We start from the raw sequence: 24200 nt of genomic DNA, 5'->3' as shown, positions 1-24200 counted from the left end.
AGTTGATAAATTGTTATTAATTGTTATTTGAGACTCTAGTCTAGTAGACCTCTAGGTCGCTATTGCTAACATCACCTAATAGCATAAACGCCTTAACTTTAATCTGAAGGGGATTAATACATACAAATACTATTTATAATAATATTTTGACATAAAATTGTCAAATTATTTGAAATCAATTAATCGCTAAAACTGCAATTGGCAAATAAGATTATGGTTACATTTATTCTACTCATTGACTAGCCCGTGGCGCAGTTAGTGGTGACCGTGTTTTGTGCTTCAGGGATTGTGGGTTCGAGTCCCACCCCGAGCCTGGGTGTAAGATATATGTATATATGTTAATCGAAAAAAAAAGTAGCTATACCAGTCGGCTGTTACCTATAACACAAGAATTAAGTAGCTTACTTTAGGGAGAGACGACCGTGTGTGTTGTGTACATGTTAATTATTTATTTATTTGTCTATTATTTAAAAACTTAAGTTCTTATTTCAACCCATTAAGTTTAAAGTTCCCAAACATCGAAATAGCTTTACGTGTGTAATGGCTTCTAAACAAAAAAAAATATTTAAAAAGATAAGGTAGCCTGGTATGTTTAAAAATAAAAATATTCCGATAAACAACAACAGCCATTTTAACCCCTTAGGAATAAATTGCGGAACTACATTATTTGTTGAAAATTTAGTCACTAAGAAATTCTTAGTGATTAAATTTCATATATACATAATATATACTCGTATTTCGATATTTTGGACATTCGGCGAATAAAGATAAATAATCAATCAGTTTTTATCTATATTTTCCCGATGTTTGATTAGTTACATAGAAAGTAATAAATATAATAGAAAATAATAAAGTGGGACGGATAGTTTGTTCAGTCATTTTTTTTTTTGTTCACTTCTTATTGCATCACAAATCAATAGTAAAAAGGTTGAAACTGTTACTCCTTTATTTTTTTTTTATTTTTTTTTTTTTGTTTTTATTTTAATGTAATCAGATTAATAAAAAAAGTACACGATGAGAAAAGTTCACTTAGAGTTGAGTATAATTAAATGTTTTTTTTTAAGTACTCTTTGTTAAAATTTTAATAATTAACAAAGAAAAATATATATAATCTCCTACATGAATTAAAGTAGATCGCCAAAATGATATACTATAACTTCTAAACGACTGCATCAAATAGAGTTTTTTTTTGTGTTTGTTATTATCAGTATAATGTTATGAAAAAAAAATTAAGAAAATAAATCGATACATTATATAATTATAGTTTGATAATTATAGTTTGAGATTGGCCTGTCGACGCAGTTAGCAAAGACTAAGATTCTTGCTCGATTACTAGTTCGATTCCCGCCACAAGTCTAAGCATAATATATACTTAAATATATGTATATGTGTTAGTAATGTGTACATTCGCGAGCCAGGCGAGGGAATCCATATCCACCCCCTACCAGCAGGGGGTTCTTTAAAGCAGGTATATAAAATTTAATTAAATGATGCTATTGTAGGAATCCCCAATATCGATCACAATAAATGTACATTATGGTATGGTAAAACTTAAAAAAAACCGGCCATGTGCGAGTCGGACTCGAGGACCGAGGGTTCTGTACAAATATTATTAAAAATATTTTTATTATATGATGTAACTAAAAGTTTATGATTTTCGCAATTTTTCCTTTATCTGTGCTATAAATGTTGATTCATACCAAATTTCAAGATTCTGAGTTCACGGAAAGTACCCTGTAGGTTGTGATTCCCTTGCGAGTGTCAAAATCTGCAGCAAAAACGGCTGTATTATTTGATTGCATTGGCTTAGAAGTTTGATTTTTTTACAGCACCAAAGGACAGTAGATTTAAGTATTTGATATGAATTTCAGCTTAATACCTTCATGCGTTCATGAGAAAAAGGGTCTAGACAGACAGACGAACAACAAAGTGATCCTATAAGGGTTCTGTTTCTTCCTTTTACGGTACGGAACCTTAAAAATGAATTATTGAAATAAATGCATTAATATTAAAAGCAACAGATTAAGATAAAGTAGATAAAATTGATAGGAAATATAAAAATATATATATAAAGACGCAATATTATTATGGATGGCACATTTCCAATACCATACCAAGAAAGTCAACATGAGGCTTGCTTCCATTGTGGTTTTGTTTGCGCTGGGCGCTTTCACTTTGGTTGAGTGTCAACAGGATGCCGCACAAGAGTGTGATCCAGAAGCATGTCAACTACCAACCTGCAGGTGTTCATCTACCGATATACCTGGAGGATTAGACAAGAGAAATACTCCACAGGTTAGTAAATTACTGGTTCTAGAGTTACGTGAATTCTTCTTTCAATATGTAAAGACAAATTAAAGGGAGAGCTGTAGTCGTGGAGAAAATATTAAGAAGAAAAAACCTTTTGCTTTCATATCACCTTTGATATACTAGATTGTAAACATAATTATTGGTATATGTTACGGCTTTAAGTAAATAAACTAACTACTTAGCCATACTTATGATATTTTTTCTATTTAGTTCGTGATCCTAACTTTTGATGATGCCGTTAACTCACAAAATTTAGAAACTTATCGCTCTACCATCTACAATAGAAGAAATAAACTAAACAACTGTCCAATTGGAACGACATTTTTCGTAAGCCATGAATACACAGAATACAACGGAGTCAATGAACTTTACAACCAAGGATTTGAAATCGCTTTGCACTCTATAACACATGTATCTAATCAAACATACTGGAGAGAAGCTTCCACTGAAACCTTGATGAAAGAATTTAGTGATCAGAAAAGTCAAATGGCGCATTTCGCAAACATCCCTATTAATAGAATTAATGGTAATCACTTTTTAATAATTTTTATAAATAAGTGAAAGTTCCAATTATAGTACTAGGTAACTGTTGCTCTCACATCGAGACATTATAATAAACGAAAGATAAATCTATGTATATCGATATTTATGATAAAACTATAACAAATCCAATCATCACATTAAACATTAGTACTCGTACTTTATAATTTTGTTAGAAAGTCTACTGAAATCATATTTGAGTTTTCGTTTTATTCATCGGTCTGAATCATATATCATGCCAATACTACTGAATGAATTTTATCGACAATAACTTTGGCATAATTAGAATTTGTAAGAAAAATATTAAAATATGTTATTGCAATTAAGTTAGGGTTACCTAAATCATTGTAATGATAGATGTATAGATTACTAATAATCTTTTATAGGTGTTCGCAGTCCTTTCCTCCAAATGGCTGGAAATGCGACATTCGAAATGATGGCTGAAGCAAATCTCCGTTATGACTTAAGTTGGCCGACGATGGCACACCGCGACCCAGGATTATGGCCTTATACTCTGCACTATCAATCTATTCAAGATTGCTTTATACCATCATGCCCCACTGCGTCCATTCCTGGTCCTTGGGTTTTACCTATAATCACTTGGCAGGATTTGGAAGGTGTCGCATGCTCTTTTGTAGACGCTTGCTTCTACAGGTAAATATTTATTAACTATGGCTTTCTTTCTTGTATATCCTTTATTTTTTTAACATTCCTGCCTTGTTTTTTTTAAGACCCAATTTAGATGACGAAGATGGATGGTTTAGATTTATTCTCATGAACTTCGAAAGGCACTATAACAATAACCGTGCTCCTTTCGGTTTTTACGTTCACGAATGGTTCATCTCACGCAATGTTGCAGTGCATAGGGCGTTCATCCGATTCTTGGATATGCTGAACAATCTTAATGACGTATTCATGGTAAGATCATATTTGACTTTTGTAAATAAAAAAAATAACTAGAAAATATATATGTTGCAGTCAGAACTCTTAACCAGTCAAAAGTACTATTGACTAGCGAAATCAGTCAAAAGTACTTTTGACTAGACAAGTTGGTCAAAAGTGGTTTTGACTGAAAATTATTGGTTATTAGTACTTTTGACTGCAATTTCGCGGTCAAAAATACTTTTGACTGACGCTCTCCGTCAAAAGTATTTTTAACTGCAAAAAAGCGTCAGTCAAAAGCACTATTAACTCGTTAGATGTGAATAAATTTGGTCAAATGATCCTGATAAACCATAATAAATTTATGCCCACGATCTTCTTGCGACTGCATGTCAATCAGATCGACTTGGCAGCGGCTGTTCATTTCAGTGTGCAGGATCGGTTTCTAAACCTGACCCATCCTTTTCTTGCTTTTCTTCCTTTGGCATACTTCGCACATTGATAAATATATATTAATCATTTCTTTTGTAACATTAGCGTACTTTTTTGCCGTTTCATTCTTAAGTCTATCGCGACCACCATGCCCTATAGAAATATGAGCAGCATCAATAATGTCATAGATTTCCTCAGCCGGGAAAAATATTTTACAGGTTCTGTGTTTGTAACTAATTTTTTTATACCACAAACTTCAATGTGTTAAAGCGTTGTAGTCTACTGTACTGTAATGATGTTTCCTTTTCATTAAATTTCGCGTCTTCCACATCCATTGCAATTTTTTCATTTTTCTTTTGTCATCAATGACTATCTTTCATATCTTCCATCGCTAAAATTCTTTGCAAAAAGCCTTCTTTCTTTTCGTAGTCACTCATTTTTGTTCTAATATCAGTACGTTCTCCACTAATAATGAATAATATAAAAGTTTATATGTGCGTTTGTCGTTATTTTTATCGACCACCTTAACTTTTTAAGAGTTTTGACTGATACAACCAGTCAAAACCACTTTTGACGGAATCATTTAGTCAAAAGTATTTTTAACCAGCTCCATTGGGCAAAAGTACTTTTAACTGTTATTTTAGTCAAAAGTATTATTGACTAAAGCAAACGGTCAAAAGTACTTCTGACTGATTTTGCTAGTCAATAGTGCTTTTGACTGGTTAAGAGTTTTGACTGCAACATATATAAAATTTAACTTTTTTTTTTCAAATCGTGTTGTTCGTTCCTTCCTGGTGTCCCATGACACTACATAAATTTTTTTTATATTATTAATTGTATTCTACAGTAAGAGCATATAATCAACGGCTCCTAGCTTAGGCAAATGACTTCTAATTCAATGTCTACTGTGTATAATCAATTATGTCCTAATTATATCACAAAAGAAATCTTTATTTAAATATTAATTCCTGAACATCTTTATTTTCATTTCAAATTTTCAGGTAAATGCTAATGACGTGATCGATTGGGTACAAAACCCTGTTCCAATCGACGAATATGTGAGACAGCCCTGCAGGGTAAACCCTCCATCTCCCTGTAGGCTTGCTAACTGTGGTCCACTCGAAGGTCAACATAACTCTGTAAGTATAAAATGATGGGCTGTAAAACTACCAATAATTATCACAATTTTGATAATCTGCTTATAGTAGCAATAATGTGATTGTGATTGTGATTTTTAACTATATTTGACTAGCCCGTTGGCGCAGTTTGCAGTGCTTTCTGCTCCGGTGGTTGTGGGTTCGATTCCCACCTCGAGTCTGAGTGTAATATAAGTATTTATTTCATCACTTCATCGCTTCATAGGCCACAAGATCGCGCCAAAAATGGCGTAAACTCTTGTGTGTTGCCCATAGTCATCACGCTGGGCAGGCGGGTTGGCGACCGCAGCAGGGTTGGCTTTGTCACACCGAAGACGCTGCCCGTCTTCGGCCTGTGTATTTCTAAGCCAGCGATTGGATGGTTATACCGCCATCGGTCGGCTTTTTAAGTTCCAAGGTGGTAGTGGAACTGTGTTATCACTTAGTCGCCTCTTACGACACCCACGGGAAGAGAGGGGGTGGCTATATTCTTTAGTACCGTAGCCACACAGTACAATAATTTTATATCGAACATAATTTACTGATAAGTTTTATCTGCAGGAGGTAAAACAGTCCCCCAGGCCCTAACTAATAAACTAGACTATGTTTTTGTACTTTAAAAATATCGTTTGTTTTTAGAGTAGTTTTAAAACCTTAACCATTCAAAACCTTTTTGTTCCAGGTATCATATTATATGAGGGTCTGCAACAGATGTCCTCGCAATTATCCGTGGCTCGACAACCCGCTTGGTTTGTAAATTTAAAGAAACGGCCATATATTATCTATATTGATATTTTATATATCATATATTTATATCAAAACCGTTGTGAATAAAGCGACCAAATCATAAATCTTTTGTTTCATTTTAACATTCAAAAAAAAGTTCAAATAAAAAATAACTTTATGCATTTTTGCATAATAAGATAAATAAGAATCAATAATTTAGCTTTTATGTTAAGTACGAGTATATGGAGATTCAACACTCTTCGTCTGAAGTGTAGGTATTCGCAGTCGCAACACTACTTACAAAACATGGTGATTTATTAATTCTCTAAAGATACTAAAAAGATACAAATTACTTCACTCATTCACGAAATTAAAACTGCAGTATACTTTTTCTTTAAATTTCAAAGTCGTTATTGCAGTAGATCTAAGTAAGCTTATAAAAATCTAATATATAAAATTCTCGAGTCGCGGTGTGTGTAGTTAAACTCCTCCGAAACGGCTTGATCGATTCTCATGAAATTCTGTGTGCATATTGGGTAGGTCTTTTTCATCCCCCTAAATATTAAGGGTAGTCCACTCCTAAAAGTTTTTTTTTTTAATTTTTAGATACATTATTTATTTTTTATTTTATTATGATTTGGCGTTGAAAAATACGTAATCCTAAATTTTCATCCTTCTACCACCAACCTCTATTTTTAAATAGCGTTTAGCGGCAAGACAACGTTTGCCGAGTCTGCTAGTATTTATATACATACATCGATTTCATGTACATAATATTAGTATGCGGTTGTTGGAGTTTATTCTAAATTCTCTTATAAGCATTTTTTGTGTATTAGAATGTACTGATTGTGACTGTTGTTTTCTTTTTTGTCAACGATATCTCCATAGTACCAATTTGTTAACTTTAGGGAAACCTGTTATTGGCTATATTATTTGGTATATGCTTTATGATAAGAATAGTATATAAGAAGCTGTTGGTTTTCTGAATAAATAAATAAATAAATTGAAGTTTACACCTTAAGAATCGATTTTCATATGAGACTCCATCGATCGGTCGATAAATGACGTTATTTGATTCGTTTATTTACCATTTGATATGGTATTAATCTTTTTCTTAGACTAGTAAGCCCTTTTTGTGCCTATTTAGACAGTCGATCTGAAGGAGTAAACTACAGTCATACGTTGGAGCTGACTGATGTAATGACTAAATAAAGGTTATAATTGATTCCAAAATTTGTGCCATACATGTCACGGATAAAAGATAGTAATTGATAAAATTGCTATTAGATAAGAACTGAATAAGATAACTATTTAATTAAGATTTTATCGGAAAATTATTAGCAATTGTGGATTTTAATTCTCGGAATGAGGAATAGCAGCCGACAAGACTAATTAAGTATTAATTAAAAAAAAATCTTTGCCAATTATGTATATTTTTCAATATAAACTGTAATAAAAGTGTCCTTGAACAACACTTTCTAATTTTATCTCCACTTTTCTTAGACAACGTAAGTTTTTTTAAAGAATTAAACAAATATACTAATTAAATTGGTTTTCGATTTTTAAAGTTAAATAACTTCAACATAGTATGTAATTCATTGTTGTAATTTTCAGTTAAAATGGCTACTTTTGTGCAAAAATAACTGGAGTCGAGCTTGTTAGCAGTATGTCTAAAGACTTGCTCCGAGTTATCTTACAAACACAGGTATCCCACTGGGATACCATTTTAGACCTTTATATTTAATATTAATGTAAACGACCTTCTTTTATGTATGTGCAGAAGATCTTAAATTTATGAAAACTATTGAATGAGCTTATAATTTTATTTACATACAAATTTTCCTAGATAATTTTGTAGGTTAATCCGATGCAAATGCAACGCGATGCATTGAGGTTTTTTAACAACAAAAAAAACATGATGTATTATATGGTATGGTTTACATATCTTCAATAATCTTTCATTATTTCCCGGCACTTTTTCCTAAACTACTACCATTGAAGGTTGCCTGTAAAATCGCTATAAATGATAAGGCCGTTGTTATCTTATTTGTTTTGTATTGAGTGGTTCTTAATTGTATCTATTTTGTGTGTAATAATTTTTTAATAAATACAAATAATTGCAAAAATGCTACAATATCAATGACAATAGCATAATATTTGACTCTTAATTAAATTTTAAAGTCCATTGCTCAAAATGTTATGCGAATCACGGTTTCATTCTGAGAAACTATATTTTTTGTAAATAAAAAACCTATATTACTTATATATTATAATTACTTATATATTATTAATATGAGCAGTTGATTTGTAATTAGCGGAGCAGACCGAATACAATTCCTTAATAAACTGGTCATCAAAAAAATCGGCCCACCTGCGTTTTTACCGATAATCACGTTTTTTTTAAACAAATCACAACAAAACTTTTTAGTACTGAATAATGTTTTATTGAACTTGTTTATTTACAACAATTTAATCACAATTAAAACATCAAAATGTTTTTTTTTTAAGATTTTGATTTAAAAATCAGAATCTTTAATTTTACACGATTTTTTGATTAATTTTTAATACGCTCTAGTTTTTTAGTCTTAAATGGTATGCATACAATTGTTGCAATTTAATATTGCGTATTCCCTCCTCTTGCTCGAATGACGGCCTGCATCCGCCGTTTTAATGACCTTATCAAGATTTTAATGGTCTCTTGAGGGATTCGGTTCCATTCTTCCCTAATGGCGGTTTCCAGGTCTCCTAATGTTGTAGGGACTGGATTACGGGCTCTAACCTTTTGTTTTAGGGTGTCCCACATATGCTCTATAGGATTGAGATCGGGGCTTCTTGCTGGCCAGGACATTACCCGAATGCCAACCTCTTGAAGGTAATCGGTGGTGATGCGCGCTACGTGTGGTCGTGCATTATCATGCATTAATTCAAAGTTTTCTCCAATATAGCCGGCATAAGGCATCACATGGTCTTCTAAGATCTCTGTGATATAGCGTGCAGCAGTTAAAGCACCTCTTCGTATGAAAACCAGCTCCGTCCGTCCAGTCAAAGATATTCCACCCCAAAACATTACAGAGCCCCCACCATAACTGACAGTTTCCCTTATGCAACACTGGGTATAACGTTCACCTGGCCATCGCATGACATTACGGCGTCCATCAGAACCGTGTAAAGTCATTCGACTCTCATCACTAAAAAGAACTGACTCCCATTGGCCTATGGTCCAGTTGATATGATTACGTGCGAATTGAAGTCTGGCTTGTCGATGAGCTGTGGTCAATTGTGGTCCTGTTGCTGGCTTATGTGGTCCTGTTGCTGGCTTATGTGGTCTTAAATTCTGCTCACGAAGTCTCCTTCTTACAGTACTGTCACTTATAGCCACCCCCCGATCTTCGTGTAAGCGTCGCTGGAGATCAACACCAGATAGGTGTCGATTCCGTAGAGCTGATAACACTATAAAGCGGTCATCTCTTTGAGTTGTCACTCTATGTATTCCAGATCCAGACCTTCTTCGATACTGCCCAGTCTCCAGAAACCTTTGGTAAACTCGCCGAACTGCAGAACGGCTCAGATTTAACCTCCTGGCCACGATACGTTGACTTATGCCTTGTTGCAGCAAAGCCACAACTTGGGCCGCCTCAGCTTCTGTAGTGTTCATTATTTTTAGTCAAAATGAATCAAAATACAGCCACAGTAAATAAACTTAACGTTATTAACAAGTAATCCCTACAAAGGGCTCTTCCGGACTCAAAGAACGATTCCAATTTGTTACGATGTAAAACCATCAAATCAGTACTCAACAGTGTTTCTGTATAAGAAATGGTTAAGTACCTTCAAGTTCAATAAGATTTACGACAAATAAGATGCCAAACATCGTAACCGACCCTCAAAATAAAAAACAAACGTGTGAAACAGCTTATCTGTGAAACAATCGATAAATATTAAACAAAAAGTGCGTGGGTCGATTTTTTTGATGACCTGTGTATATTTGAACCTGAAACTAGACCCTCAGAGTGTCCTGGTAAATAATGGCTGGATGTTGTGAAACAAGGTAAAATTCATTGGACTTGGACCTACTGAGACCTTGATAATAGTCTAATATGCCTTATAAAAGAACCCTATTCTATCTATAAATTATACATGATTAATAATACAGCGTAAGTATGTCATGCAGTTTTTGTAATCTTGCTTACGTGCATATATTTTATTATCTACTAAGTGCTGAAAGTTTGTATATATCTTTATTGAAAAATGTTTTTTTCCAAACCCTAAGTGAAATCGTAGGTTCATAGAAATAAAGGTCATTATTTGTATTTTTATACGATTTTAAGGTTTAAATTATATTGTTTAATTTTTTGTCTTGATATCAAGATAAAGTATACTCAATAGATAAAGTCATGCATATAAATACGATAAAAAATACGTAGTCCTTTACATAAAAACTGTCAAGCTCACATTCTAATATGAAACTTTACACATTTACCATTTGTTTGACTTTTGCCACCCTCTCTTGCGTCGCAGCAGATCTTCCATTGGCTAAGCCATGTAACGAAACTGAATGTCAATTGCCAACGTGCAGGTGTTCCTCCGTGAACATACCAGGTGGGTTGGCACCAAGGGATACCCCACAGGTATGAACATAATTAGATTTTGTTTTATAGGTTTAAGTTAAATATCTCTATTGTCAGATACACAAGAATATAATTTTCCTACCTCTTACATTTATTATTCCTACGCTAGTTATTCTGCGTATCATGTTTATTTTACTGTCTCACTTCCAGTTTGTCATTCTAACTTTCGATGATGCGGTCAACGTCAATAACATGTTCAGCTACAGATCGCTCGTTTACAACAGATTAAATAGTAACGGCTGCAAGGCTGGAGTTACATTTTTTGTGAGTCATGAATACACTGACTATACCCTGGTCAACGAGCTTTACAATCAAGGTTACGAAATCGCTCTGCACTCCATTTCACACGAAGCTAACCAAGAATACTGGAGAGATGCTTCAAATGAAACTTTAATGCGAGAATTTGGAGATCAGAAAATACAAATAGCTCATTTTGCAAATATTTCTATAGACAGTATTCATGGTAATTTTTGTATTTACTTTTTTAAGAATTTTACAAATCTCCATAAAAAATATCTAAACGCATGTATTTTTTTAGGGTTGAGGAGTCCATTTTTTCAAATGTCTGGTAATTCGACGTATCAGATGATGACGAATGCTGGTCTTACATACGATTTAAGTTGGCCCACTATTAATTTTATTAACCCCGGTCTGTGGCCTTATACTCTTGATTATAAATCCATCCAAGATTGTGTTGTTCCTCCTTGTCCCACTGCATCTCTTCCTGGCCCCTGGATTCTTCCCATGATTTCTTGGCGTGATCTACAAGGAGTTCCGTGCTCAACAGCTGACACTTGCTATTACATGTAAATATTAACATAGTGACTATAATTTATAATCATCTACAAATAACAATTCACATATATGTTTTATTCAGTCCAGATCGTGATGATGAAGAGGGGTGGTTTTCATTTATTCTTAGCAACTTCGAAAGACATTATTCCAATAATCGTGCTCCGTTTGGATTCTATGTTCATGAGTGGTACATTGCTGTAAATCCTGCTTTAAGAGCAGCATTTATACGATTTTTGGATACGATTAACCATCTTAACGATGTTTTCATGGTAACTATGAATTTTTAAATTTTATTAGCCTATTACATAAAAACATTTGATACTAAAAACAAACACTTATCACACTTAAAAAAATTGCACAATAATTTTACACGTACGTTAATGTTTGTATATATAATGGCGGACATTGTGTCTTTTATATTAATGAAATTACATTTCAGGTAACTGCCAACGAAGTCATAGACTGGGTAAAAGATCCCATTCCTTTGAACGAATATATCACTAAAGATTGTAGACAATGGACTCCAACTCAGTGTAGACCCAGTTCCTGCAATGCGATCACAGCTAATCACACAGAGGTTTTCTTCATTTTTTTTTTTATACAACTAGGTCGGCTGTGTGGCTACGGCACTAAAGAATTTAGCCACCCCCTCTCTTCCCGTGGGTGTCGTAAGAGGCGACTAAGGGATAACAAGGTTCCACGACCACCTTGGAACTTAAGAAGCCGACCGGTGGCGGGATAACCATCCAACTGCTGGCTTTGAAATACACAGGCCGAAGACGGGCAGCAGCGTCTTCGGTGCGACAAAGCCAGTACTGCGGTCACCAACCCGCCTGCCCAGCGTGGTGACTATGGGCAAAACACATGAGTTCACGTTATTTTTGGCGTAAACTTGTGGAGGCCTATGTCCAGCAGTGGACTGTATAGGCTGTAATGATAATGATGAACTAGGTCGGCACAACATGCGTACGGTTCACCTGATGGTAAGCTATTACCGAACCTAATAGCGACCTGCAACACCAGGAGCATCGCAAACGCGTTGCCGATACTACCCCCAACCCCCTCCAGGAGCTCTAGTGATCTTACTCACCTCGGGAAAACAACACTGCTTGAAAGCAGTTTTATTTAGCTATAATCCTCTGTAAGGTCGAAGTTTTTCTGTCGGGCTGCACCAGATTTTGAGCAAGATATTTTCTGCTATGCCTCATCTCAATATTAATAAAATATTATGTTACGTTAAATAAAATTGCACAACCATTACCGTATCATATTATTTTTTATACTTTAATCAAAAATGAATAAATCTATATCATATCAACTCATACACACAGATTACGTACCGAAAATAAAAAAGTGTAGCTATACGAGTATAAACACATTACTTAATTAAGTAATAATTTTCATTTATTTCAGATGATATACTACTTGCAGATTTGTAATGAATGTCCGAATGAGTACCCGTGGGTCAATAACCCTCTTGGACTATAACAAGCTATGAAATATTTTTAGATAAAGTTTTTTTATACATTATTGAGTTTTTATTTTTTCAATCAATTAAGTAAACTTTCGAATGTATTTAAATTCTTTTAACAATTTTAAATACCAAAATTATGTTAGTGTCTGTTTGTAATAAAAATTTCGCCCTGCCCCCGCTTCTTACTAAATGCATATGGATGTATAGGTACATGGTACATATACCAAAATAACATTTTTGTCTGTCTGTCTGTCTGTCTGTTCATTCCGGCTATTCTCTGAAACGGCTGGACCGGGACTTTCACTGGCAGATAACTGATGTAGTGAGGAGTAATTCAGGCTACTTTTTTTATAAATTTGTTTATTTTATAACTCTGGGAACTGAACAATTTTTTTTAATTAAATTCTACGCAGACGAAGCCGCGGCCACAGCTAGTTAATAATAAATTATTATAAACAAATAATGTTATAGCTTAAAGTACTATCGATCCTATAATCCAAAAATTGGCACATATTAAGTGCATTATCGATACATGATAATCTTTTTCTTTATCAATTACATAATTTAACTGCTATTTGACCTAAACAAATTTACTCGTCTTCTATAGTAGAAGTTGATTCAGATTAAATGTGACTACAAGACAAGCATTAGCTTTTAATTAAAACAGGAATCATCTAAATCTGTATACCCAGTGAAAAGCTATGTGGTATAATATTATAAAGTAGGTCGACAAAGTCACCTGTTACACCAGAAGTATCGCAAATACATTGTCTATCCTACCCCAATCCCCCCAGGAGCTTTGGTAACCTCAGGACCACAACACTTCTTGAAAGCAGTGTTATTAAGCTGTGATCTTATGTAAGGTCGAGGTACTTCCCCAGTCGACCCCCGGATTTCAGTAGCATATTTCCTACTGTGCCCTACCTCAGTTCTTTAACAACTTCTTAATCCTGTTCCACGTAGGCTAAAAGAGACAATTACTGTTAGGCAAAACATGACCACCAACACAAATTTGTAATTTACCTCCTACTCTTACGACGAACGGTGGCGAGTAACATTTTTGTATCAGGCGCTTAATACTTCGACATATAATAAAAGTATTTTAGTAGTGTGATGAAAACCTTTCGTGTTCTTTCTAAGAAAAAAACAATGCGGTCTTCGTAACGATGTTATTAATATGAAACCTCAAAGTTTCCAAAGTTAAGTTCTACACAGTTTTTCATCAATTCCAAAATTTTAATTTATGGAAACTGTGTTTAAACTGTCACAGATCAAAAACCAAGTGGCAGGTGGTTTTTTCTTCTTACGACCTTCTGAAATGCCCGCATTATATTGTCACTTCTCGTTGACGTCGCACCATTTAACAATACCTACAAAATTGACTATTTATAATAATAATAATTAAACATACCACATTGAATTCTGTCGTTCTGTAGATATCTCATCATCGGTAAAAATGCATATTTACTATTCCTAATCGATGTCACAATATCGTTTATAAACGCTAAGAACAACAAAGGCTCAATTGTGAGCCCTGTGGTATCCGGTGAAGTATTGAAATCACTAATAATTCAATAAGTCTTGTTTCAAATATTGAATTAAAATTTCCTACCTATTTGAAATAAATATATACATCGATCAATAAAAGTTGTAAAACAAAGTGGTAAAATGAAAGAAATAAGTTTTATGATACATTTATTTATGTAATTTACATCAAATAGTAACTATTCCATATGCAAAGAGATTATGCTAGAGGTATCAATTCTAATATCGCGCTCACGTGTACCAACAGTCAACAGCTTATTACGATGAGATAAATAAGACAACAGACATACATTCACAGAAAAGATGTTTTTATGTAACTGTAAATTTCTGAAAATGATGCCAACTGTACACAAATTATACTAACTTTTAAAAATTAACATTTGGTATAGACCTCGATACAGAGGCCTCTTACATTCTAATTTTTAAATGTGTTTGTGAATTACAATTCATTGACTGAAGTTTTGATATAAGGTCGTTTAATTATTATTAGTCGCAAAAACATATTTTAATTAAAAATAGCCCACTTTTTCAGAGTCAGGTGGATTCGAAAGAAAATAATTTAAGGCTGTAAGCCTAGATCGGCTTCATATTTTAAAATAACATTTTTTTTAGTAAGTTTAATAACGTGTAGGTGGAAATAATGTGCATTGTTTACCATTATTTTTCAAAAAATTCGCACTTCTGTAATACTTTCGAGTAAAATCGTACGAAAATGCTAGTCAGTTATAATTCTGAGCTTAAATTGTTCTCTCTTATCAAAAGCCCCCTAACCTAAACGTTAATAACAATGTTATATTAAAAGATCAGTGACTATCAAGTAATAATCCTCCAAAGTTCCTCGAAATTATTACTACTATGGACTATTTACAGTGGAAAAATCTACAATCTATATAATCGGAAAATTTTATAAATTACGAAATACTACATGTTTCGACAGGTTATATTTTAGCATATATAAAGCTATCACAATCTAATACAATAAATTACTAACTTAGTATCAATATTAAGATTTATTTACACCAACAAATTATTCTAGAAGACTTCCCGAATCTTACGCCTCCCTTCGCTTATTGATAAAGCTAATCAAAAAGATTCCATATTTGAGGTAGAACGTAAAATAATATAACCCTAATAAGTACATTTAGTGATTTTTAATGTATAATCACTATTTACAGATGATTGTTTATGACAAAGGTAATCCTTACGACAAAGGCAAGTGAAGATGAATTTCAAGAATATTTGCTTGCACCAAACCAATAATCAATGTCAGAAGTTACTTTCACAATACAAAATATTACATTCATGTACATAATTATATAATAATGAAAAGAACACCTCTTTGATTAATCTTAACAGTTTGTACTAGCAACTAAAATAACCTATAACAAAATTACTATTTACAACTTTATACAATATAAAAACGTAAAATAAAATAAATTACTCGTTAATACTGTAAAAAATTTTAAAGCTTACGATCAGAAAACAATTAAAATTATAAATAATTAAATATATCAGTCCGATGCTAATTTTGCAATTGGTTTAATCGCATTAAAAAATAATACGATTATTTTGTATTAGTAAATTATCAACAATTGCACTGTAATGCTAATTAATAATAACTTCCTTTTAAATACAGTAATGGAGTATTTATTTATCAAATAAGCGATAATGTATCAGTTAGTTCTATATTATATGCTAAGTAAGTACCAGTTTCAAATGGATTTTAGTTACATTGTTAAACTTAAATACTCAAACTAGGCCACATTCATTCTAAAGAGCTTACAATTAAAAGGATATCGTAGACAATACTATCGGTTCTATAATCCAAAAATACATTTTAATATATTTAGCGTCAATTTAGAATAATTATATCTTTGAATGATATAAATATCTTTTTCAAAAAAAAAGTTAAAACGCTAAATATATTAATAATTAAAAAATCGTAAATACATTTTCGTTTCGAATCTGAAAATTTTGATATCGCAAAAACATTCCAGTCCTTCTATCTTCATGTCGCAGATCAAGTCTTGCCTCATATTTGTCACAGTAACTATCACATAATTAGTCTTTAATTACAGACGTGATGGTCTCGTTTCGACCGACATATCTCGCAATGGACTCTACAACACCATACAAAACGACACCTGCATTTCTCCTCGTGGTCTCTAACCCTTGTTTGATAACCTCGTCCGCAACACAAAAGTCGACATCCGTCCAATCCTGCAGATGTTCTGTTACATGTTCTTCCTCTCGTTCCAAGTATACCGAGGCTGAGAAAGACAATTTTAATAATAATAAAAAAAACAGTCAATAATTTTAATAGATAGAAAAAAACATTAATTTCTCTAAGGATATATTGGTATCACCGTGAACTTTTCCAAGACTATTCACATAACTAATCTTGAACATCGCCCAAACTTTTAAGAAGCTTGCAATAGCTTTGTCATAATTAGAATAAAAGATGATAGTAAAAAGCACTATTGTGTTTCCTCTGATTAGCTATCAATTAATTAATAAATAAATTTAACTTGAGGAATCAAAATATATCGCTGGTTAAAAAGTGAGTTTTTTTAACAATTTACCAATATTGAGATTGTTACGTTTTGCAACGGATAAAAAGTAACTATTTGTACGATAGCTTAAAACTATCGTAAATCACTTAATTTTAAGTTAATATTTCTATTTGAATATTCTGATATTTATTAGTTGGTAATCTATGGTCCTCAGATATTACAGAAATATTCTGTAAACATAACTGCGACGGTGATCATCGAGTTAATCGAATAAATCGTTGTGTGTAACAATTATAAAATGTTTTGCTAAAGCAAAACAGATGTGTGATTTTTTTGTAGATTGGTTTCCAGGGAAGACATCTGAGAAACTAATAATGTTTAAACCTAAAAACGAAGCCGCTAACTTTCTCATCAGTTTTCCCCGTAGAAACATTCCAAGGAGTTCGTAATCGTTCAGAGAGTGGACGTGATCAATCCAGCCTTGTAAAATGAGCAATTAAAATATATGGTACAATCGATTAATGAGAAATCGATATCGGCTTGGATTTTGAATATAAAAACGTTCATCCTTGAAGGCATAGTAAAAATTTCTTCGTCTGTCTGTAAAATGGCATCATGAGACAAAGAAAAAACAAAAATAAGCTATGTAGTTAGTCTAAAATGTAGTAAAGAACATGGGTTACATTTAAAAAAATGCTAAAAGTTATATCAGAAAGTGTTTTAAATATGACATATTGTACTCACTCATCATTTGGTTCACAATAATCAGGGGAATCCTCGAGGTAAACCAGATCAGTTTTGTTTGGTTTCTTGATATCGGCGTGTATGGGTCGTAACTTTCTTATATTTTTGCCTCTTTTCCTTTCTACAATCTGAAAGTACATATGTTATTTAATGAAACAACTTTTTTCGGATTTTATCGCGGTTTATTATTATCTTTTGATTCCCGACGTTTCGGATACTTTACAGCAACCATGGTCACGGGGGGACTCCATGGTTGCTGTAAAGTATCCGAAACGTCGGGAATCAAAAGATAATAATAAACCGCGATAAAATCCGAAAAAAGTTGTTTCATTAAATGAGTAAAATTCGCGTAAACATTAGAAAACAGTACATATGTTATATTAGAAAATATAATCATATTATAAACGAGTCAACGAAAAGTTAATTAATGTGGTCATAACAATTTTTTTTCTGATAATTTTTTTTGAACTTTTATTTCTTTTGAAGAATTTATTATATTCATTATATTTCATAGTTTATTAGATTTTTTTTTAAGAATTTATCTTTATTTTCAGTTTATGATGACACTATTGTAACGACAATTCTTTTAAAAAACTTGTTTAATCTACCCAAAACTTTGCAAAAATATTACTAAGGTATTAATTTTTGATAGTCTAAAAAACTAGAGAGAAATATATTTTTAAATTATATTTTAGTTTATAGGTTGACCAAAACCTTACCTAATAGACGGCAATCTAGGATGACGTTTGCTTATTTAAAAAACATTTGTTCATTTTCTACATAAGCATTATATTATACTTAAAGTAGCATATTTATACTTAAAGTAAGCATAGCATTAAGCTGCCCCTATATAATTATGTAGACTATTACCAACACTAAGTTATTTAATTAATAAACTGTAAATATGTTAATATGGCGACACACTGTCGACAGTTTGATTTGTACGGTAGCTCCTTAGGCACCCGTTACAATGGCTTTTGCGACGTCAAGGATTTATTAAGGTTGAACTCAGCAGGACCATATCTTGGTCAAAATCTGGAGCAGCAAAACTAGAGAAGATACGGAGCAGACGGACTGAGATAGTACCTCAACCTTACATAAGATCACAGCTAAATAATACTGCTCTCGAGTAATGTGTATTGCTATGGTGAGTAAGGTTTCCAGTACTCCTGGGGAGGATTGGGATTAGAGTCAGCGACGCGCTTACGATGCTTTATTACAGGCGTCTGTAGGCACAGGTACCCGCCTATGGTCAGGTGAGTTGTAATTTTTTTTGCCGACTTAGTTATTTAAAAAAAACAAACGAACACGTAATAAATAACTTACTAACCTTAACATGTGAAGCGCCCTCATATCGAGTGGCAAGTGCGTCACCTACGACGCGCAATTGCGGCAGACGTCGCCAGCACACGCGAACAGAACAAGAACCAGACATGCCGTGACACTTGCATACACGCTGCATGCGACCACGTACCGCCTGGGGCATACATCCAACGTAAAAAATAAATGGACGGTTAGAGGAAGATGTACAAAGGCGATCTTATCGCTAAAATACTTGGGTACTGGACAGGGCATATAAAAGCAGTTAGGAAGTACGGAAATATATATACAGTGTGTATGTGCGTATATATATTTTTTATTTACAATTATATTGTTGTTAAATAAGTATATTATATTAAACACTATTATTAATCTTGTTTTGTTTCACTATATTATACACTTCCTAACCGCTGCTACTATATCGTATCGTGTGCCCAAAAGCTATCTGGAAGAAATCGCTCATCAGCAACAATATTGCCTTTGTACAACCTTTTTATATCATTTACATCTCTTTGTACATAATTATAGTGCACAATAAAGAATACTATCTATCTAAGTATCTACCATAAATAAGTACAATATCATTTTTAAAATGCTAAATTCTAGTCTAAATTTCTAATAGATACTTAAAGGAACCAGGTTTATTTTAAGAGCTGAAGATTATGAACTGTCTTGTCACAATATTTCTTGCTATAAACTGTTTTTTGTATTATGTCTGTATAATGCCATAAACAACGTTCACAAACAGCAACAAATAGTCACAAGAATAAAATACCAATTAATTCTATCAACTAGCTACTAATATATATAACGTTGATCCACAAAAAAAATTAAATCTGGATACCGTACTTCAATTACTACTTCAATTATACTTCGGGTGTACCAACCTACCAAGTCTTTTATGTATCATTGACATTATATATGTCCAATATTTATGTTAGACTTAATTGATCAGATTTTGTTAATATTCGACCAGATCTCATTAACTTATTTATATGAATTACTAAGTAAGGGTTAATGGTTATAATTTTAGAAAAAAGTTTTTTAGTTACATAAAAATATTTATATGTGTGTACTATATTGTAAAAATAAAAGATCGTAATATATAGAAACTACAAATTTCTTTGATACATTATTTATATAAGTTGACAATGAATTTTCATTGTCAAAACCGAAAACAGAAGCTAGTTTACCAATAATGAGACCAGATAATATGACGAACAAAAAAAAACAATTATGTCAACAAAGACACCGCATCGATTATCTCTGTAATTTTTATGATACCTTAATGATACGTTATAAACAATTAATAATTAAAAAATTGCAATGCCAAAAAGTATCGGACCGTTTTAGAGTATCAGATTCACTGATAGCCATCGAACATTTTTAAAAACGTGATATGGTCTCGATAACTGAGGAAGATACTATAAATTAAAAAAAAATAACGTCAAAACGTTCAAAATAAAAATTTACGTAATGTTATTTTGACGTTTATAACAAAAAATCCCATTAATCTAAAATTGTGTGCACTTATGTGTTTATTTAATTACCTACTCTAGTAACAAATGGTTTATTATACAAACCCTGCGTCCAGCTTCATTATTATGTAAATTCATAATTCCTTCATCGCTTTCTTTATCTTCTTTGACATCAATAAAGTCACGACTGTACTTTTCGCCATATTTTATATCCTAGAAATCAAATTATTTATCATTAGTTTTATCGTTAAGTTAAAATTTATCAAGCGTCTAGCAAAAGATCAAGGTCATGATTAATCTCATTTATAGCTTTATTTTTATGTTATTAATCGTAATAAGTAATAATAGCACTCACATAGTCAGTGATATTTTCCAGACAATTAATAACAATCAATAATAAACGCTTTACACTCAACGGATCTCCCAGTAGGATTTTCTCCTGTTGGGAGTCTGGAAACACACACAATACACAAACACAACGCCCAGACTACGACTAACATCTATATGGTCGATACAAATGTCTGTCGTAAGCGGGAATCGAACCCGCGACCGCCAGCGCAACAGCCAGTGCTATGACCGCTGCGCCAACGCGTCGTCTAGAAATTAGAATAAGATAGAATTAAGATTTGTAACAGGGGTTTATATATTGTGTATACGTATGTGTGTGTATTTTTTTGTTGGAAAAGAAATAACCCAAGGGCGGTACCATGATAAAGAAAATAGGATCTGATGATGGCATCCCAGAGAAATCGAGGGGAACCTTCGAAAATCGTAGTAACGACTAGTGTTTGTTAATTTTTTTCGTCTACTTATGTTGTAATACTTATCGATGTAATTGAATTCGGCTTTTTTCGTTTGCGAGCAAATCATCTATACTTATAATATTTTTTGGTTGTGCATTTTGCAAGAAACTTGTTTTGAATAATTAATATAATAATTACGATTCATACAGACGATGATTTTAATCTATTTTATCTTATAAAAAACAAAACATTTGTTATTTCCTAGACTAATATTAACTACATAAATAGAAAAAAAATATTTTTTGTTATTAAGAAAAAATAGCAAGAACTACTTCACCATGCGCGATGCAAAATACTTTGTTCTTAGTTATAAACCCTGATTACAATTACTACCTCTCTACTAAAACTCCCGTGGTATCGAAAATTATGGTAAAACCACAGGGCACAGGTAGTTACCCATATACTTCGACATGCACTTGCACTTCAGCCTATCGCATTCCACTACTGGACATAGGCCTCCCCAAGCTTACACCAGACATCCCGGTTTTCCACGATCCTCCACCAGCCTTCGTCAGCAATCTTGCATAGCCTGTCTGTCCAGCGGACTGAAAGACTTATAGAAGATACATATCTGGATAATTGAAGATACCTCAGAGTGATCTCCCAACTATATACTATATACAACGATCCAGCGAGCTGGAGGTCTTCTACATATATGGATACTTAAACATACCTCAGAGCAACCTCCCCACTGCCAGTGTCTCGGAGTGCGTTTCCTCACGCGCGCGTCACAAGAACACTCGTTTAGTTCCCCGCGACTGCAAGCACGCGCAACCGCATGAGCCAATGCTGCAGCGGACAGCGCATGAACGAATGCAGATTCGCGGGATTCTGTAATGATATTATTTTGTCGTTTACCAATTACGGACCATCTTATAGGACATAATCTGAACGTGATATTTTGTAAGATATTTTTGTTGCTGTATCATGTTACAGTAGCAATAAGTATCGGGATAGTTTTTTTTTAAGATAGCCTTATTTATCTTCATCAAATTATCTGATATATAATCTTTACATGATACCTAAATCTGTGTAATAATATGGAGTCGGTTGTTTGATTGTCAACGTTTCAAGGGAGTTTATAGGCTATAAAACATTAAGGAACCGAACAGTAACTATAAAGGCGTATGATGCAGATCGTCTTATTTAAAGATTGTTGTAATTGGAAAATAGTAAAAACCTGAACATTACAAGTCTTGTCATATAATTCAAACAAAATTTCCATAATAACTTTTTAAGGTATATCTATAGATATATTCTATAGATCTCTAGATCTATAAATCTGATGTACTATATATTTAGTTATATTAATAGTTATTGCAAAAATTTGAAAAATGTGAATCTCTAGCTAAAATTGAGTTTTAAATAATGTTTCAGTAAAATAACTTTAAATTGTATTTAACATAATATAGCTTCAAGACTTCACAAAACGACATGTAAAAAAGTTCACTGACCGACCAACTGTAGAAATAACCAATAACAAATCCCCGCATAGTCGTTTCGGAGTAAGAGAAAAGACAACATTTCCAAAACCTGTACAAAGTTCTAGGGTTCGGCCTACGCTGGTTACGTTAACAGTGATATATGTTAAACAAACTGAGCGGCTCCGTCAACAAGTACACACGTGATCCGAGTAATCGACATTTGAAAATAAACAAGATACATGAAGAGAAGAAATTCCTTGAATACAATCTTGAAGTTATTCAATATATCGAACATGGAACATAGCTCATAAGGCGCATTTTGAATAAACAATTTATTTTTGTGAAGTTTATTACTTCTGGTTTTAAAAAAAAAATTCGGTTCAAGAAATTTTTGTCTGATCTCAAAATTGACAGAAGTGTTATAAATTATCATTAATTTGTCTTTTATATTATGTGCTCAGCCTGAAACTGAAAAAAGTGAAATAATATTTTGAATATTTACAAACCCACTTCAGAAGCATTTTCGAATCATCATTTTACAAAAAAATCTTCAGATTTACGATGTAGATTGTACTGGGAAATGGAATGGGAATGCTAGGCTTTTTTTTAATGTTGACCATATAAAAAAATAATACCTAGTAATATCGAGATATCAAAGAAAAAAATTCACAACACTTTAGAAATAAATTTAATGACTATATTTATTAAGTTATTGTAAAATAAATACAATAAATAAACAAACAAAATTATTTTTCATGGAATCGAATTTTGTGAATTAAATGCATTAAATTTCTGCAATTTGAAATATTTATAATACTTCAAATCGCAGAAATTTGATTTATAACACTTAAAATAGTAGTAATAAATGATCGCTACAGGTGATGACATAGGAGATGATATTAGAAAAAGTCGAAAATTTAAAATTGCTTACAAACGTCTACGAATTAAAATAAACCTGTCAGTTATCTAAATCCTATTCTGAAATCTGGAACGATTTTAATCTATTGAATATTACAATATATTTATGCGAAAACGTCAGCCAGACAAATGTTACAGCTGCTTACGATATAATCGATTTTGAAAGAAGGAATTTTTGCATCAGTTGCAAACTGATTATATTCCACCTCAAATGTGTTAAATATTTTCAAATATATAGGTAAAAAATTTAACTTTTTGAAAATAAAATTATATTATACATTTTCCTATGTAATTATAGTTAGAGTTTTTGGATATTTGTTATTGTAATATTAGATTCCACAAATTCTTCGTATTATTTTGATATCACTAGTCATGAACTAATATAAACATTTCGACGTAGTATAATTTAATTGTATGTATCAATTTCAACACAGGTTTAAGCCCTGTACTTGGCTACTACTGTAACAAACGTTAAAAGATAACGGAAAATATATCATTAATCATTTTCGTCTTATTATCAAAGGTAAAGTAA

General features: G+C 32.6%; 3 protein-coding genes across 3 annotated transcripts in view; 2 read left to right on the top strand and 1 right to left on the bottom strand.

Moving 5' to 3' along the window:
- Window positions 1-2104: 2104 nt before the first annotated feature.
- Window positions 2105-6151, top strand: LOC123664700 (chitin deacetylase 8-like). Its single transcript, XM_045599205.1, has 6 exons — window positions 2105-2295; window positions 2521-2836; window positions 3237-3504; window positions 3582-3768; window positions 5166-5303; window positions 5983-6151. The coding sequence occupies exons 1-6, from the start codon at window positions 2128-2130 to the stop codon at window positions 6055-6057; spliced, it is 1152 nt and encodes a 383-aa protein (XP_045455161.1). The 5' UTR covers window positions 2105-2127; the 3' UTR covers window positions 6058-6151.
- Window positions 6152-10486: 4335 nt separating this feature from the next.
- LOC123664425 (chitin deacetylase 8-like) lies at window positions 10487-12979 on the top strand. Its single transcript, XM_045598968.1, has 6 exons — window positions 10487-10654; window positions 10805-11117; window positions 11193-11460; window positions 11532-11718; window positions 11889-12026; window positions 12863-12979. Exons 1-6 carry the CDS (start codon window positions 10487-10489, stop codon window positions 12935-12937), a joined length of 1149 nt encoding a protein of 382 aa, XP_045454924.1. The 3' UTR covers window positions 12938-12979.
- A 3557-nt stretch (window positions 12980-16536) lies between these two features.
- Window positions 16537-24200, bottom strand: part of LOC123664524 (protein Wnt-4-like) — a 102362-nt gene continuing 94698 nt past the window's right edge. Inside the window, exons 4-9 of the mRNA XM_045599061.1 lie at window positions 22000-22157; window positions 20629-20736; window positions 19052-19202; window positions 18671-18678; window positions 17726-17853; window positions 16537-16738 (exon numbers count right to left, since the gene is read on the bottom strand). Of these exons, the coding sequence (XP_045455017.1) occupies window positions 16537-16738; window positions 17726-17853; window positions 18671-18678; window positions 19052-19202; window positions 20629-20736; window positions 22000-22157 (755 nt within the window). The remainder of the gene's footprint in view (window positions 16739-17725; window positions 17854-18670; window positions 18679-19051; window positions 19203-20628; window positions 20737-21999; window positions 22158-24200) is intronic.

Source organism: Melitaea cinxia, chromosome 22 (assembly GCF_905220565.1).
Source record: "Melitaea cinxia chromosome 22, ilMelCinx1.1, whole genome shotgun sequence".
NCBI lineage: Eukaryota > Metazoa > Arthropoda > Insecta > Lepidoptera > Nymphalidae > Melitaea > Melitaea cinxia.
The sequence above is the reverse complement of the archived record's forward strand: the minus strand, read 5'-3'. Positions and strand labels throughout refer to the sequence as shown.